The 16,802-nt window shown below is 36.6% G+C and overlaps 1 protein-coding gene across 1 annotated transcript; it reads left to right on the forward strand.

Moving 5' to 3' along the window:
• On the forward strand, positions 1-16,563 carry ANKS4B (ankyrin repeat and sterile alpha motif domain containing 4B). The gene is made up of 2 exons (XM_074201061.1): positions 1-398; positions 14,742-16,563. Exons 1-2 carry the CDS (start codon positions 235-237, stop codon positions 15,817-15,819), a joined length of 1,242 nt encoding a protein of 413 aa, XP_074057162.1. The 5' UTR covers positions 1-234; the 3' UTR covers positions 15,820-16,563.
• Positions 16,564-16,802: the final 239 nt, after the last annotated feature.

Below are 16,802 nucleotides of genomic sequence, written 5' to 3' on the forward strand. Positions count from 1 at the left end.
GGAAAGAAAATTTCCACTTTCAGATCTAAGTAACTTTTTGGCTTCCTTCCAGGACTGCAGACAGGTGATGAACTTTGCCCTCAGATTTTTACCTTGCTGAAGGTAGTACTGTAATTCATAGTCATTGATTAACTCTTCCGATTGAGGCAGGGCTGCTGGGTAGACCACAGGCTAGCAGAAGACTAAGGGCTCTCTATGAGTCCTGGGTGGGGTAAGGAGAGAACTTAACTTACAATGTCAACCCGGTACCACCAGGCCACAATTGATGGCTACCTGGAAATTCTGAAAGAAGCTACCAAGCGGGATCTCAATGTTTCTGACGAAGATGGCATGACTCCTACCCTCTTGGCAGCCTATCATGGCAACTTGGAAGCCTTGGAGATCATCTGTAGCAGGGGGTAAGTTTAGGCTAGTTTTTGATAAAGGCCAAGTTACCTGGAGAATTTTTGCATTTGGAAGTAATGTGAAATGGTACCCAAATCTTATAGCTCTTTCCTTAAATCTTTAAATAATTGTCTCCTTGAAGAAGGGAAAAACTCTTTACTTAGTACCCCTTCCTTGTGTTTTACAATCCTGAATGACAGGTCACCTCAATAATAATGATCATGATAATAATGATAGGTATTTATATGGATACAGAAATACACTTTTTAAAAACCATTGAACTGATACTAGTTTTTTGCTATGGTTGGGGTTTTCTGTTGCTATTCTGTTTTGCCATTAAGAATAGCGCAAGATGACCTTGCTTATAATGACCAAAAAAGATGATGTTTTTGACTATTATAAGCCAGAGGTTGTCAAGGATAAATACACTTTGCTGAAGATTTTCAAGAGGACAAACCTGTATCTGGCATTGCTTTAAAATGCAATTTAAATGGTTGAGAGGTAGGGGTAGAGAAGAAGTAATTCTATTATTTTATAAATCTTTTTACACAAAAGCAAATGCTCAACCTTTAAGTTCTGTTTCCACAAGTATTAGCAGCATAAATTCCAGTTTATAAAATTTTTGTTTTCTTCTCACCTATGAATTCTTAGCATGAAATTTTTCCTTTCTTGAAGATCTGGTCCCTGTCCTTGTAGAAAGACCGAATTTCAAGTTTCAACAGGATTATTTATGAACCATTTAATAGCTGAGTTTGCCTGACTATGGAAACCACTTCTTCCAAATTTAGGCCTAAACAATGATCTTTCTTTGCTCTAAATGACTTTTTAGTAATCTCCTTAATTCTGAAGATCACTAATGAGGTTAAACAATGTCAGGGAGTGGGAATAGGAGTAAAGAAAGGGAGAAAAATTGAGAGAAGGCATAATCCAGAAAGAAAGGAGGAAAGAAATTGAAAAGATGATTATGATGGAGAATATCAGGATCAAGGCCAGTCCCTTGGCAGAGTTGTGAAGTTAGCAAAGTTTTATGTATTCTATTTTTTGACATTGATGGCTCTTTCTCCAAGTTCCAATTATGGGAGTTTGCCATTCTCCTGATGTTTCCTGACTCCCTCACTCCTAACCATTCTCTATTTTGCTTCTCTTTGAAATTTACTTAACATCTCTTATTAGACTCAAATATAATCAGTTAAACTAACTTTCCTTAATGCATCAATGGAAGAGGGCTTAAAAGTCACTCCCAGGTAAACTACTTTAATGGTGACCCTTTCCAACAATCATCTAATCCACTTGTAATCCACAGGTGATGATTTCAGATCAGGAAAGTAACAGTTTTAGGCAGTGAGCTTTCCATATTCTTCTAGGATGATACTTACCCACTTATTTACATATAGGGTTAACCTTGAGCAGAATGCCATTAATAATTTCTTCAAGAGCCAATTTATCTACCTTACTCCAAGTGCAGAACAAAAAAGATGAAGGTGAGGTTACCATAGAATCCCTTGCATTCCACTCAAAGTACTAACTAATTCTTAGTGAATAATAGAATTAGGTTCAAAATTTAGTTTCTGCCAGAAAGGATTATTTATTTAGAAAGAGAAAAGGGGCCCTACCAAAATATAAGAACATGGGTCAGCCAACATAGCACAATTGTCAGATTGAGTGAAGGAAGCTATTGTAGCAAAGAGAAAGATGTGTCACTTTCATTGCATTATTCAGATCAAAGACAACTAGGAAAAAAGAGTTGGCATCTCAGTCACTTTCAAAGGCTGCCAACTTCAGTACAATATATGATGGATTAACATGGGGAGTTATAGTGGAGAGATGGGAATGGGGAAGAAAAGGAATGAAAAAAGGGAAAAGAAAAAATCATTTCATTACAGAGATCTTTAAGAATTAGAGAAATAACTTTTTAGGTATAATCTTTACTAAAAGCAAGGGGGTTAAACTTCAAGGTAGCCTTGAAGGTTCTCCATTCCAGCCTCATGAGTGAATAAGTAAGTTCTTGGTTATTTTCATTATGTGATGGAGAACATTAATGTGACACAGGCACCCCTAGCCACTGCCATATGAACCAATAATGAGATTGTTTCATCATCCCAAATAGCTAAGTTCCATCACCAAACCTGCACATGTAGCTTAAAGGGAGCTCAGTTCAGCTACATGCAAGTTCCATGGGATGGCCACCATTGCATATTTAAATATAGGACTAAAGAATATCTATCTATCTTGACAAGCTTATTATAAACAAAATCAGAAGAAAGAAGCTGCAGCTAAAGGGAAGGATGGTTCATGGGTATTCCTTGGAGAGAAAAAGGAATTGTCAGTTGGTTTTATAAAGCATCCCCAAACATTAAGAAACATCAATAAATAGAATATTTAATCATCTAATATAATACTCATGATAAGTATTTCCAAAAAGACTACAATGAAAATAATTGTACCTTATGCACTAACATTTATTGTGCAGGATGAAGTGATAGAAAAATTACATGAAGAACTTGATAAGATCTTCAAAATTAAACCAGCATACTTAGTCACCTAGTCACTTCAGTGCAAAGGTAGGACTAGGTAACATTGGCAAGAAATATATTGAGGGGAAAAACTGGACCAGCAAAAAAAAAAAGAATGAGAAAATCTAAAGATGAAGTCCAAAAACCATGATTATTTTCTCCCTAGAAAGGAATCATTAAGCACTACATTGTATCACCAAAACAAAAAAAGTTGATTATCTTTTTAAAATATGGAAATGATTTATTACTAGTAGGGTATTATTCCTGCCCAGTTAGACTATGGACTTATGAAAACAAGGATCAAGAAAGGAGAGGAGAAGGATAAAATGAAACAAAATTTATGGTGTGCAATTGAAATAATTTAATTCTGACCTATACAAACAAGTAATTGATAATGAAAAAAGGGTGATAATGATAGAAAGGGCAAATAATTTCATATATTATATAAATCAGTTACTATAACTTGGAGACCTAAAGAGCCTAAAAGGTGCCTTAATCAGCAAACTCTTGATTTATTCACCAAAAAAAGGAAATAGAAGCCAAAGAAAACACTAATTTGAAATAAAACTCATTTGTAAAATCTTGTGTAGAGGGATGATGGAAGATTATAAGCAACATCCACTGATAAATCAAGAGAAACAGTGAAAGTTATTAGAGAGAAGCAATATAGACTAGAACAGACTCAACCAATCAAATTCATCCCAAGAAAATTCAAGGATGAAAGAGGTTAAATAGGAAATATGAAAAATGGAAAAGATTTATAAGAATTTTTTTTAATAACAATTGTTCTTCATCAATGAGGATAGGAGAACCACTGCACTTGTATCCATAGAGGAGGTGGAATAGTATTAAAAAGAAGCAAGAAGGGAAAAGCAACTGGATTGGATCAAGTTTACACAGAAGAGATTTATACTAGAAATAACACAATTATGAGGAATTATGTGAGCAATTCACTAGTTATCTATAAGGCAGGGATGATGCCAAAGACACAACTACTTTTTGTTTCTGTGAGAAAAGTGTGAGGAGAGAAGGTCTTAAGTCAGATAGGGAGGAGTTTGGACCATGGAGATACCTCAATATCAAAGGTTGAATTTTGTGAAAGGAAAGGAAAAATTTCCTGAAAGGAAAAATTTTGTGAAATGAGATAAATTGAGAAAAGCTTTAAAAATAATGTCCAAGCCCAGATGCTGATGATCCACATTCTATTTCTGAGTTGAAAGAAAGTTGACAGAAAGAGTGTGATCAAGGAGAACTAAAGAGGATATTAACAAAGATTGCTAGGATTTATATAGTGTTTTAAGGTTTACTAAGTATGGTTCATCTTTACAATAACCCTAAAAGGTTTATTTTCCAGTCATATTTGACTTTTCATGATCACATTTTCTTGACAAAGACACTGGAGTGATTTGCCATTTCCTTCTCATGTAGAAACTGAGGCAAACAGGGTTAAGTGATTTGCCCAGGGTCACATAGCTAATGAATCTCTGAGATCAAATTTGAATTTAGGACTTCCTGACTCCAAGTCTGACACTATCCTTTTTATCACCCAGCTGTCCTCCTAGAAGATAGATGCTTTTATTTTACAGATAAAGAAACTGAGGCAGATAAAACTGAGGCCTTTTCACAGCTAATGACTCCAAGGACACTGGTCTATCTACTCTGACATAAGATTAGGTAGTAATACCTGAAGCATTATCAAGAGGTAGTTTCAAGATGAGGAAAGGGAAGTAAAAAAAGGTTATTGGAATAATTAGAGAATTAAGCAAATTAACAAAAGGGATCAATTGGTGGGGTAAGTTAGTGAAACCTGTAAAAAGTTGGTTCAAGGATAAAAAGGAGGGAGTTGTGCCTATGAAGTTGTTGATTCTTTTTTTTTAGGTTTTTGCAAGGCAAATGGGGTTAAGTGGCTTGCCCAAGGCCACACAGCTAGGTAATTAGTAAGTGTCTGAGACCGTATTTGAACCCAGGTACTCCTGACTCCAGGGCCAGTGCTTTATCCACTAGGCCACCTAGCCACCCCGAAGTTGTTGATTCTAAGGAAAGGAAATTGAGTGATTTTATCTGACTGAAAAAAAATTTTAATCTGGTGCTTAGAGTTGAAGAGTTATCACCCACAAGTCATTAAAAAAAGCAATATTGAAATCTGAACAATTATGGAGAGTACTGTGCAGTGACTTTAGAGACTATTTCTGCTACAGCTGAGTGATTTTTATCTATGTTCCCTAGAGTCAGCTAATCTCTCTCCTAGATAGTCATAATATAACTTTAAAGCTAGAAGGAATCTCACTGGTTATCTATCTAGTTCAACCCTCTTATTTTCAAGATGAGGAAACTGAAGTCCAGGAACTTGACCAAGTTCACACAGATAATAGGTATCAAAGAATATCTCTACATAGTAAGAAATAGAAGAGAGATCATCTTGTACCTCAGATACCTCAGATTGGCCCTGTGGTGTTTAACATTTTCATCAATAACTTGTATTAAGTCATAGTTAGCAAGTTCATCATAGCTGATGTCGATTTTGACTTTGACAGATTTCATTGGTGCAGATGCTTCTTCTATTGATCCAGATTGCAACCCCACTGTATTTCTTTATCCTGTGTGATTTTTGTTCATATCTTTCTATCAGTTCTTCATAGAGTATCTCCCCAATGTGCTAGAGCCATCACAAATGGTTCCTGCCTAGCAGAATTTTTTAAGACTTCCTTTCATTCTAATAGTTAGAATGAGCATATGAATTACATTTGAAGTTGCTGTTTAAGTCATTTTCAGTCATGTCTGATTCTTTGTGACCCCATTTGGGATTTTCTTGGACTGGTTTGCTATTTCTTTCTCCAACTCATTTTTACAGATGAGAAAGCTGAGGCAAAAAAAAAAAGGTTAAATGACTTGTCCAGAGTCATTCAGGACTAGATTTAAACCCAGGAAGATTAGTCTTTCTGTCTTCAGGTCTGGCACTCTATCAACAAAGCCACTTCAGTGTCCAGGATTTGAAGACCTAGATTCAAATCTCTTCTCTGCCAAGCACTACTTGTGTGTCCTGAGGCAAATTACTTAGTCCTTTGGGCTTCAGTTTTCTCACCTAGGGGATTAGACTCAGTGAGCCCCCCCCCCCCCCCCCCCCCCCCCCCCCCCCGGCAAAGTCCCTGCTTGCTTGATATCTATGATCCTTTAAGCTAAGATGGCTTAAAATTATTTGTAAGGACTTTATTAGTTTAATAGAAATTGTAACTTCAGGAATAAGAACAATATGAATAGGCATTAATAATTTTGAGAGCTGGGAAGAAATTATTCCACAAACTAAAGTATAGTTATGGCTGAACTTTGAAAGTAAATTGATTCAAAGAATTATCAAAATAGAAAATTCCTTCCTTGAGGCAAACAAATTTTTTTACACACAAATATACAAATATCTATATTGAGTTTTATTCAGTCCAATATTTTCTATTGAGAATTGTTTGGAGCCTGACTTTGCAAATGATAAATATCTGAGAAGAACCAGTACACTAGATGACAAACATGCTGATTGTGTAATGCCAAATGAGACCTCAAACTTTGTATAGTTGTGTACTGTCTTACACAACTGCATTCCTGAGAAGTTCATTATAAATTTAATTTTTGTAGAGTTATGCATTTTAAATATACTTTATAAGTGAAGGATTTAATGCTTTCATAATGTGACATTTTATTTCCTGATGTGTCTGTTCTACAAATTTGGAATTTTGCAAATTGGATTTCCTTAAAGTGAAGCCTATTTGTAAAATCAGATCAGTCATTGTTTATGCAATTTCTTCATCCTGGAAAGCCATTTGCAAGCCCATGATATGGGAAACAATTCTACTCACTTAAGGGGATTTTTTCCAAGCCTTTATGAGTGGTCTCAGAATTATCTTCAGTTGGAGAAAAATACATTTTCCATGTTTTTCTTTTCAGCCACAATTTTAGTTTAACACAAGTTAACTAAGTTTCAGGAGACTATAATCAAGTGTGTTTTTTAAAAAATTATTTATTTTGCAGTCATCAAGATGTTATATAAATCATTCATTGATGGTCAGGGTTTCTAAAGAGTCTTTCAACAATTTTGCTTTAAAATAAACAGAACTGTGGGTTTCAGGAATGAGATGCTATGCTTTGCACAGGATATGGGGATACTAGATCTAAAGATGCCATCTTTTGATCCAGTACTCAAGGCTAGGTGTTCTGAATGTCAGACTCTTTGAGGAAAGGCTTGTTCCTTGTTGTACCATATTAAAAGCTGGGCATGCTCTGTTCTTTTAAGTCTGTGCTGCTTTGTTCTCTCAATTCATTAAGAAATGTCTTGATCAGGGGCAGCTAGGTGGCGCAGTGGATAGAGCACCAGCCCTGGAGTCAGGAGGACCTGCGTTCAAATTTGACCTCAGACACTTAATAATTGCTTAGCTGTGTGACCTTAGGGAAGTCACTTAACCCCATTACCTTAAATAAAAAGAAAAAAGTTTAAAAAAATATTTATTCTAAGAGAAAGCTAGGTGGCACAGTGGATAGAGCACCAGCCCTGGAGTCAGGAAGACCTGAGTTCAAATATGACCTCAAACACTTAATAATTACCTAGTTGTGTGGCCTTGGGCAAGTCACTTTAACCCCATTGCCTTGGAAAAAAACCTAAAAAATAAAGAAAAGAAATGTCTTGGTACAGGAAGCATGTTGGATCAGCAGTAGGAGGACCTGGATCCAAATTCTTTTGTGATCTTGGGGTAAGTCATTTAATTTCTCTAGGATTCACTTTTCCCCTCCATAAAAAGAAAAGGTTGGATGAGATGACCTTCTATAACCTTATGTTATTTGACAAAATGGCCCTTTCAATGGATTAGACTCTACTGTGCTTTATATATAGTAGCTACTAAATAAATACTTATTCATAGAATTCAGAGCTGGAGGCAACTTAAGAGTTGGCAGCTCAGTGGCACAGTAGATAGAAAACCAGCCCTGGAGTCAGAAGAACCTGAATTCAAATCCAGCCTCAGACATTTGATACTTAATAGCTGTGTGACCTTGGGCAAGTCATTAATTCCATTGCCTCCCAAACAACAAAAAAAGAGTTGAACTTTCTCATCTTACAGAGGAGAAAATGGAACCCAGAGAAATTTCATGTCCTACTCAAGGTTACATAACTAATAATTACCAAAAACAGGATTTGCATTCATGTCTATAATCCAAACCTCTTTTCCACATTACACTACCCTGACTTATTGACTTGATTTTGGTCCTCCACACCTTTCTATCCTACCATCAAAAAGATGAAATTGAATTTCATAGGTTCATTTTGTTCTTTCATGAAGTTAGGATTCTTTTTCACTCTTACTAGTGTAGGATTAAGAAAATAAATTTATAGAATCATAAATCATTTTAGAGTTCATTTAATCTCTATAACATACCCAGTAAGTGTTCATTCAACCTCTGCTTAAAGACTTCCAGTGAAACCAATACCTCCTAAATCATTCCTTTTCATTTTTGCATGGCTATATTTGTAAGGTTTTCCTGATATCAAGCCTCAATTTACCCCTTAGCAGTGTCTACTCATAGATCTTTGTTCTATCCTTTAGCAGAACAGAACAAGTCTAATCTCTTTTCCACAGGATAATGTTTTGAATAATTGAAGACAGTTCTTATGTTTCATCAGAAAACTTTTTCTCTTTTTTTTAGAGTACACATCCTAATTTTCTTTGCTCTTCTCAGAGGGGCAGCTAGATGGCACAATGGATAGAGCACCTGTTCTGGAGTCCTGGCAGACCTGAGTTTAATCAAGACTCAGACACTTCCTAGCTATGTGACCCTGGGCAAGTCACTTAGCCATCTTTGCCTTAGTTTTCTTATATATAAAATGAGCAGGAGAAGGAAATGGCAAACCACTCAAGTATCTTTGCCAAGAAAACTATGAGTAGGGTCACAAAGAGTCAGATATAACTGAAAAATGACTAAACAACATTTTCTTAGGACATGGATTCAAGTCCCTTCATCTTCCTGATTGGCTCCCTCTCAAGCTTATCAGTATTCTTAAACTATGATGTCCAAAACCAAACAAAATACTTGAGATATGGCATCATCATGGCAGAATACATAGAGGTAGCATCAACTTATGCTTTCGATGTTTGCCCCTCTTAATGCAGTCCAAGATCACATTAGCTTTTTTTGTCTTTCACTTCACACTACTGACCATTGAGCTTACTGTCCATTAAAACATCTTTTTAAAGACAAATTGTCTAACCATTTTATACTTGTGAAGCTATTTTTTCATCTAAGATTAGAACTTTATCTGTATTGAAGTCATCTTTTTAGAATCAAACCAGTGTTCTAAGCTGTTGAAACTTTCTACAATCCTGACTCTAAAAACTGGGAGGGATCAGTAACATACTGGCTGAAAAATCTGATATAAACATGACATCTATCCCTTTATCTGTTATTGATAAAAATAATAAAAATAGCACACACTTCTCTATACAGCTGGAGACAACTTAAGAGTTGAACCCTCTAGAGGGCAGCTAGGTGGCATAGGTGGATAAAATACCATCCCTGGAGTTAGAAGAACCTGAATTCAAATTCAGCCCCAGGCATTTGATACTTACTTAGCTGTGTGACCTTGGGCAAGTCACTCAACTCCTTGGGTTCCAAGCTCCTGAAACACATTAGTGGAGACCTTTAGACAAATTATCATTGAATCATTAACTATTACTTTTTTCAACCAGCTCCAAAATCTTCAAACCTTTTTATCAATGAACCTACATCTCTCTCTTTCTCTCTCCTACAGCAATAATAAAACACTTGGTTAAAATTTAGGCAAACTTTGTCTACAACATTCCCCTTGGTTCCATAGCCTTTTGAAGAGGGCAGTAGATAAAGCACTGGCCTTGAAGTCAGGAGGATGGGAGTTTGAATCCAGCCTCAGACCTTGATGCTTACTAGCTGTGTGAACTTGAGCAAGTCATTTAATCCTGATAGTCCTACATCCAGGGTCATCTCCAGGCATCCTGATTCATGTTTGGCCACTGAACCAAGATGACTCTAAAGGAGAAAGTGAGGCTGGTGACTTAGCACAGCATCCTCTCACTCAAATCCAATTCAAGTGCTCATCATGGCATCACCTCCCTGATGTCATGGTCACCTTTGCAATGAAGGACAAACATAGTCTTTTGGAGGATGAAGTTAAGGCATGTGTGCTTTAGAAAAGTCGAGGGCTCCAACAGATAACTCACTAAATCATAGGTAGAATCAGACCTCTAACCTTAAAAATAAAATTCAAACTTATTTGGAATTTTAAGAACTTTTACAATTTTCCTATGAGTCTATCTTTCCAGACTTTAAATTCTAGATTGTAGACAATCTGAACTAGACAGGGCATATTTTTTGGTATCTAAAGTAACTTGCCATTATCTGCATTATATTTTGTCTTGTTAGAGTCAGTAAAATGCTTCTGGACTTTCCATCCAGCATGATAAATTCCCCTCTCAAATTTGTGACATTTGTAAATTTAATGGTTGCACCATTCACGCCTTTATCCAAGTCATCATTAAAATTGTTAAATATCACAGGACTATGATCATTTAGATACCTGAATTGCTGCCCTAGATACCTCTTGCCAAGTTTATGTTTTCACTGAACCTTTAACTATACTTTGATCTTTTCTTACTCATAGGATTCTTTATTACTACCTCCAAGTCTGATCTTTCAACTAATTCAGAATCTACTCTATGACTATCTGGCCCACATCTTTCTATGTTTCTTACAAGAATAGTATGGAATACTTTAATCAAATATTCTTTTTATTCTTTGATAATGTATATTTTATTCCACCCATTTTACAGATGAGGACACTGAGGCATAGAGAGGTTAATTGATTTATCCAGAGTCACACAGCTAAGAAGTAACTGAAGCAGGAATTAAATCCAGATCCTTTTGACTTTTAACCCTATTGGCTCTTGGAAGTCTCTATTGTGACCTTCTAGGCCTTTTCTTCTCTAAGTCAAATCTCTCCAGTTTCTTTGACCTCATCTAAATGTTCTCTGCTGCCATCTCCAATTTGCCAATGACCTTCTTAAAGTGCCCTGCTCAGTTATGTCCAGCAATGGGACTATCAGCTACCTGTTCCTAGCCAACATCCCTCCCTGAAGGCACCTGCAGTTCCTTTAGCTTGACTTTCAGAATTGGTGGGCCTCTAAGACCTCCAGATCTTTTCCGAGAAGAATGGCTGACTAGTCAAGATTCCCTCATCATATATTTGTGAAGGGAATGCTTTTGAACCCAAGTGTAAGACATTCTCTTAATGCCTATTAAATTCATCTTAAAAGTAAGATCTATACAGAATGCTCCTATTACTTTTTTATTTCTAATTTATTTATTTATTCTTATTTTGTACAAATAATGATTTTTATACATTACTAAAATATTCTTGTTTAAGAGTAAACATAATACCGCTTCCCCCAAGAAAATATAGACCTGTATAAGCGATAAAGGGGAGAGAAAAAAATTAAGATTAAAATAAAAAAATGATAATAATAATAATAATTGTAGGTATGGTCAGGTGGCACAGTGGATGGAGCACCGGCCCTGGAGCCAGGAGCACCTGAACCCAAATCTGGCCCCAGACACCCAACAATCACCCAGCTATGTAACCCCATGCAAGCCACCCCAACCCCATGGCCCTACAAAAGCCAAAAAAAAAAAAGACCCAAAATAAAATAAAATAGTAATAATAATAATAATAATAATAATAGTACATGTATAGTATTTCTCTGAACCACCAACTTACTAACCCTTTCCTAAAAGGAAATGATTAGTTTGGCATAACCTATCTCCAACAAAACTGTGCTGGCTCTTTGAAATCATTGTGTCCTTATCTAGGTGTTCACCAACCATTTCTTTAAGGAATTCATCTGGAATTTTCCCAGGAATCACTGTTCACTGAAGACTTTATTTCTTCTTCTGAAAATCAAAACAATATTTGCCCTTCTCCAGACCCACAGTGCCCTCCATTTTTCCACTATATTTCAGTATCACAGACAGTGAATTAACTATTGCATCTACCATTCTTTGAGTACTTCAGAATGTGTTCAGCTGGGCAAGGCAACATGAACTGATTAAGAGTGATAGGTGACTTTTTGTTCACTCCTTACTTATCTTGAGTAACAATTCTCCTTTGGCCATTTTTGTTGTGCCATTTACAGTTCCAAGGTCATTCTCCTTGGCAAAGAAAACCAGCACAATGGGAAATGAGCAGCTCCACTTTTTCTTTCCTCTCATTTCCATCCACCTCCAGTTCAAGCCACAGACTAATCCCTTTTATTATTTCCTTTTTTTCCTCCTTTATATAGCTTTTTTTCCTTTTTAAAACTCAATCCCTTTTTGATTGACTTGAGCTTTCTTCAGCAAATTCAACTTATTCTAAGCTTTAGGATTCCTGCCACTTTTTTTGCTTGGCACAAAGTAAGTGATTAAGAAATGCTTTTATACTCATTCATTTGTAAGACTGTATCTTTCCAACTTATTTTTGTCCTTCCTTCCAAGCACCCTGATATTTATTCTTTTTTTCATCAAATTTTCCAAACTCTATTTCTTCCTGATCTGTGTTGGCCTTTTGAATTGCAAAGATGGCATATTACAAAGTTCAGGAATGCCCAGGGCCTATGACCCCTACAAGATTAATTTCATGATTCTTTATTTTTCTCAACACTGACAAAATTGGGACCATCTCCCATAATTTAGCTCCCTCTTCTCCACAGGTCTACATTTCAGATCATTTTCATATTTTTTTCCATTCTTTCTTTGCTCCAGTCTGAGGAAAAAAGTTGGCTCTTTTCCTGGACAATGTCTGTTCTTCTACACATACTCCTATTCCATTTCTTTCAGTCTCTTCTGGGAACATATCCCTTCATTAGTCATTCTTTAGCTTTCAATCTCTCCTTCATCCAGTATCTCCTTTTCTCCTGCTTACAAACATGCCCAGCTATCCCCCAACTTTAAATAAAGCCCTTATTGGATTCTAATATACCATCAAACTATCATCCTATATCTCCTCCCTTCAGAGCTAAATTATTAGAAAAAAGACTGTTAACACATATTACTTACATTTTCTCACTTTACACTTACCTTTCAACCACAGTGCAATAAATATCTCATTTCTGATTTCATTACTCAAGTTAAACTATTTTCTCTAAGGTCGCCCATGATTTATTATCAAATCTAATGACCTTTTTTCAATCCTCATCCTTATTGACCTCTCAGTTTCTAAAAATATTGAACATTCCTCCTTAGGTTTTAGTGGCTACTTTCTCCTACATTCTCCTCCTTCCTACCTGTCAGCTCTTTCTTGGTATTCTTTGCTAGGTTATCATTAATATCTCACCTCCTATGCATGGCTAAAGCTCATGAACCTCTTCTCTTCTTTCTCTACAATTTCTCTCAAGAATATCATTGTTTCAGGGCAGCTAGGTGGCGCAGTGAATAGAGCACCGGCCTGGAGTCAGGAGTACCTGAGTTCAAATCCGACCTCAGACACTTAATAATTACCTAGCTGTGTGGCCTTGGGCAAGCCACTTAATCCCATTGCCTTGCAAAAAAAAAAAAAAGAATATCATTGTTTCCTTTATATTCAGCTGCCATCTTTATGCAAACAAGTTCCAGGTCAATTTTATCCAGTTCCAATATCATTCTTGAACCCTAGTCTCACTTCATCAGTTACCTAATTCTATATTTTGAACTGAATGTCCCATAAGTACCTTTACTTCTACACAACTAAAATGGAACTCATTATGATTTTTCTGTTGCTCTTTCCTAACTTTCCTATTTCTATTGATGATAGCACTATCAAGCCATTCTGGTTCCTATTTCTAGAAATCATCTATCCTAGACTTTTCCCTCTTCCTCAACTCTCATATTTAAGCAGTTACCAAGTGTTATCAATGCTATCTCCCTTATATCTTCCTTGTCCATCACTTTCTCATCACTCCTGGGCTTGTCTTCCTACTTTAGGCCCTTATCACCTCTTGCCTAACTTATTTCAATAGCCTCTTAAATAATCTCTCAATCTCCAGTCTTTCCTTCCTTCTGTTCTATCTTTCATGTGGAAGCCAAATTAATATTCAAGGGGCAGCTAGATGGTGTGGTGGATAGAGCAATGGCCCTGGAGTCAGGAGGACCTGAGTTCAGATGTGATCTCAGACACCTTAGCTGTGTGACCTTGGGCAAGTCACTTACCCCACTACCTTGCCAAAACAAACAAAAACAAATTAATATTCAAGCACAGTTCTGATTATATCACTCCTCTGATCATGAAACTCCAGTGACTCCCTTTTGACTTTATAATAAAATAAAATTTCTTTGTTATGGGCTTTAAAAGATAATTTGTCTTCAGTCTTCCTTTCCAGGTTTATTGCGATATTCTCATTTATATACTCTCAAGTTCCAGCACTTGACAATCCATCTCCCACTTCAATTCTTTGCACAAAGATTTGCCTGCAAATCCCTCTTCATCTCTTTGCGTCACAGATTCCCTGGTTTGTTTTAAAATTCAACTCAACTGCCACCTCCTACAAGCAATTTCCCTGCTAGTCAGGGCCCCATCCCTCTGGAAAAGTACTTAGTATCTATTTATATGCATTTTTTCCCTACTGTTCCGTGTTCAAGCTATTTATTACAAATAGAACATTAGCTTCTTGAGGTCAGGGGTTGTTTCAGGGTTTGTTTTTTAAATATTCTTAATACTAAGGACAGTTCCTAATACATAATGTTGTTATTTGTCCTTATTCACAGTAGGTGCTTAATAAATGAATGACAGAACAATAACATATGTGTTTCCTACACTTTCTCTTCTAGGGGGGATCCTGATAAATGTGACATTTGGGGAAACACTCCCCTCCATTATGCATCCTCCAACGGACATATTCACTGTGTTTCATTCTTGATCAACTTTGGTGCCAATATATTTGCCCAAGACAATGACCTACAATCCCCGCTAGATGCTGCTGCCAGCAGAGAGCAGAATGAATGTGTTGATATCCTAGACAAAGCTGCCAGGGACCAGAGCATCCTGAATCCCAAAAAGGTGGCTAGACAGAAGGAACAAGCCCAAAGAAATGCCAAGAAACAGATTAAAGAATGTGAAAAACTTCAGGATAAACATCAGAATAAAATGAATCGCACATTCAACAAAGAGAAAGGGGGGACTCTATCTTCTTTCAAGGGTACTTTTTCCAAGTCATCTTCAAACTCCTCCACTTCCAGTGCATTTGGAACATTCACCAAGGGTCTGAAAGATACCTTCATGGGAAAGCATAAAAACAAGAACACAGAAGAAGAAGAAGAAGAGATGGGAAGAGGAACAGAGAAGGAGAGCAGTAGGGGACAGAGAAATGTGATGGAAGTGTTCCAGGAAGAGGAGGAAGAGTCATTCACAAATGGTTTAAAAGACAAGTTACGGCTCACAGAAGATAAGAATACTGAGTCCATTTTCAACAGGCCTGGTCTGGGTAATATTGTTTTTAAAAGAAATTCAGTGATTGAAGATATCTCAGACAATAAAAGGGAGATAGGATTTAATATAGTTTCTGGATTACTTCAGAAAGGAGGATCAGGAGGTACTGGTGAGACAAACCCAGAAGCAGATAAAGAAGATGAAGATGATATACCTTGGAATGAGAATGAAATGGAATGGGAGGAAGATGAATCAGATGTCACCCCCCTTGAATTGTTTTTGATGTCTCAGAACCTTAGTGAGTTCATTCCCATCTTTATGAGGGAACAAATAGATCTAGAATCTCTCTTACTTTGCACAGATGAGGATCTTCAAAGCATACAAATGCAGCTGGGCCCAAGGAAAAAAATCCTCAGTGCCATAGGTAGAAGGAAACAGTTATTGCAGAATCCTGGTCAGATGACTGACACAAGCCTCTGATGAATGTCCAGAAAGTGTTGTTGAGATTATATGACCTTTTTTTAATGGGAAATAACTTGATGCCAGGTTGCTGCTTCTCTCTTTTCTCTTTTGACATCTAAAAAACAAACAAAACCCCAAATCCAAATGGCCACCTGGAAAATCCCCTTTGCCTTCTGGGGGAATCTTACCTTGACTTGAAAATGTCCACTAGACTTCACATCCTGAACTCTGGGGATACACTTTCCAAATGGGAATTTCACAAGATCTTTTCAAGTGTCTTTTCTGATTCATCTTAGGACTAATGAATGAAAATGAAGCAAAAAACACCTTTCTGGTTTCAACTTTGAACTTTAACTATGAATTTTCATCATTTTATGACTTCTTATATTCAAATTTTTCTAAAATGAGTACATCCCATTTTTAAAATCTCTTTTCCCTTCTGAACTGAATACTGAAAAGCATTGTCAAGGGGTGGTCTGAATACACAGAGGCGTCCCTAACCTCAACTCTGGAAGATCACTTGGCATTGATATCACAGGGTGATCTACACAAACTCTATGTCTACTAATCACTCACAACACCAAAATCACTTTCCAACAACTAGATGATTCTGACTTCTCATAGTACAAAGTTAGATGGTGTCCAAAGTCACATTCCCTGACACCATCTTCTTTATTAGTATTCCATGTTCCCAAATCAAACGTACTCAATAGGTACTTCTTGCCAAACCCAATCAGTGATGAATAAATGTAAATGATGAAACATTTTAAGACTCTTCCTTTACACTCCTTAAGATTTTCATTATAAAATTGTCAGAATTCTCATGACTGTGGAACAACTCATCGATTTTTTTTTTTTGCCCAAATCATCAGGCTATTTAATCCATGGGGATCTTATTTCATTATTCAAGTTTCTTCAAGAATTATTGGGAATTGGGGCAGTTAGATGGCACAATGGAGAGAGCATTGGCCCTGGGGTCAGGAGGACCTGAGTACAAATCC

This window comes from Macrotis lagotis, chromosome X, assembly GCF_037893015.1.
Source record: "Macrotis lagotis isolate mMagLag1 chromosome X, bilby.v1.9.chrom.fasta, whole genome shotgun sequence".
NCBI lineage: Eukaryota > Metazoa > Chordata > Mammalia > Peramelemorphia > Peramelidae > Macrotis > Macrotis lagotis.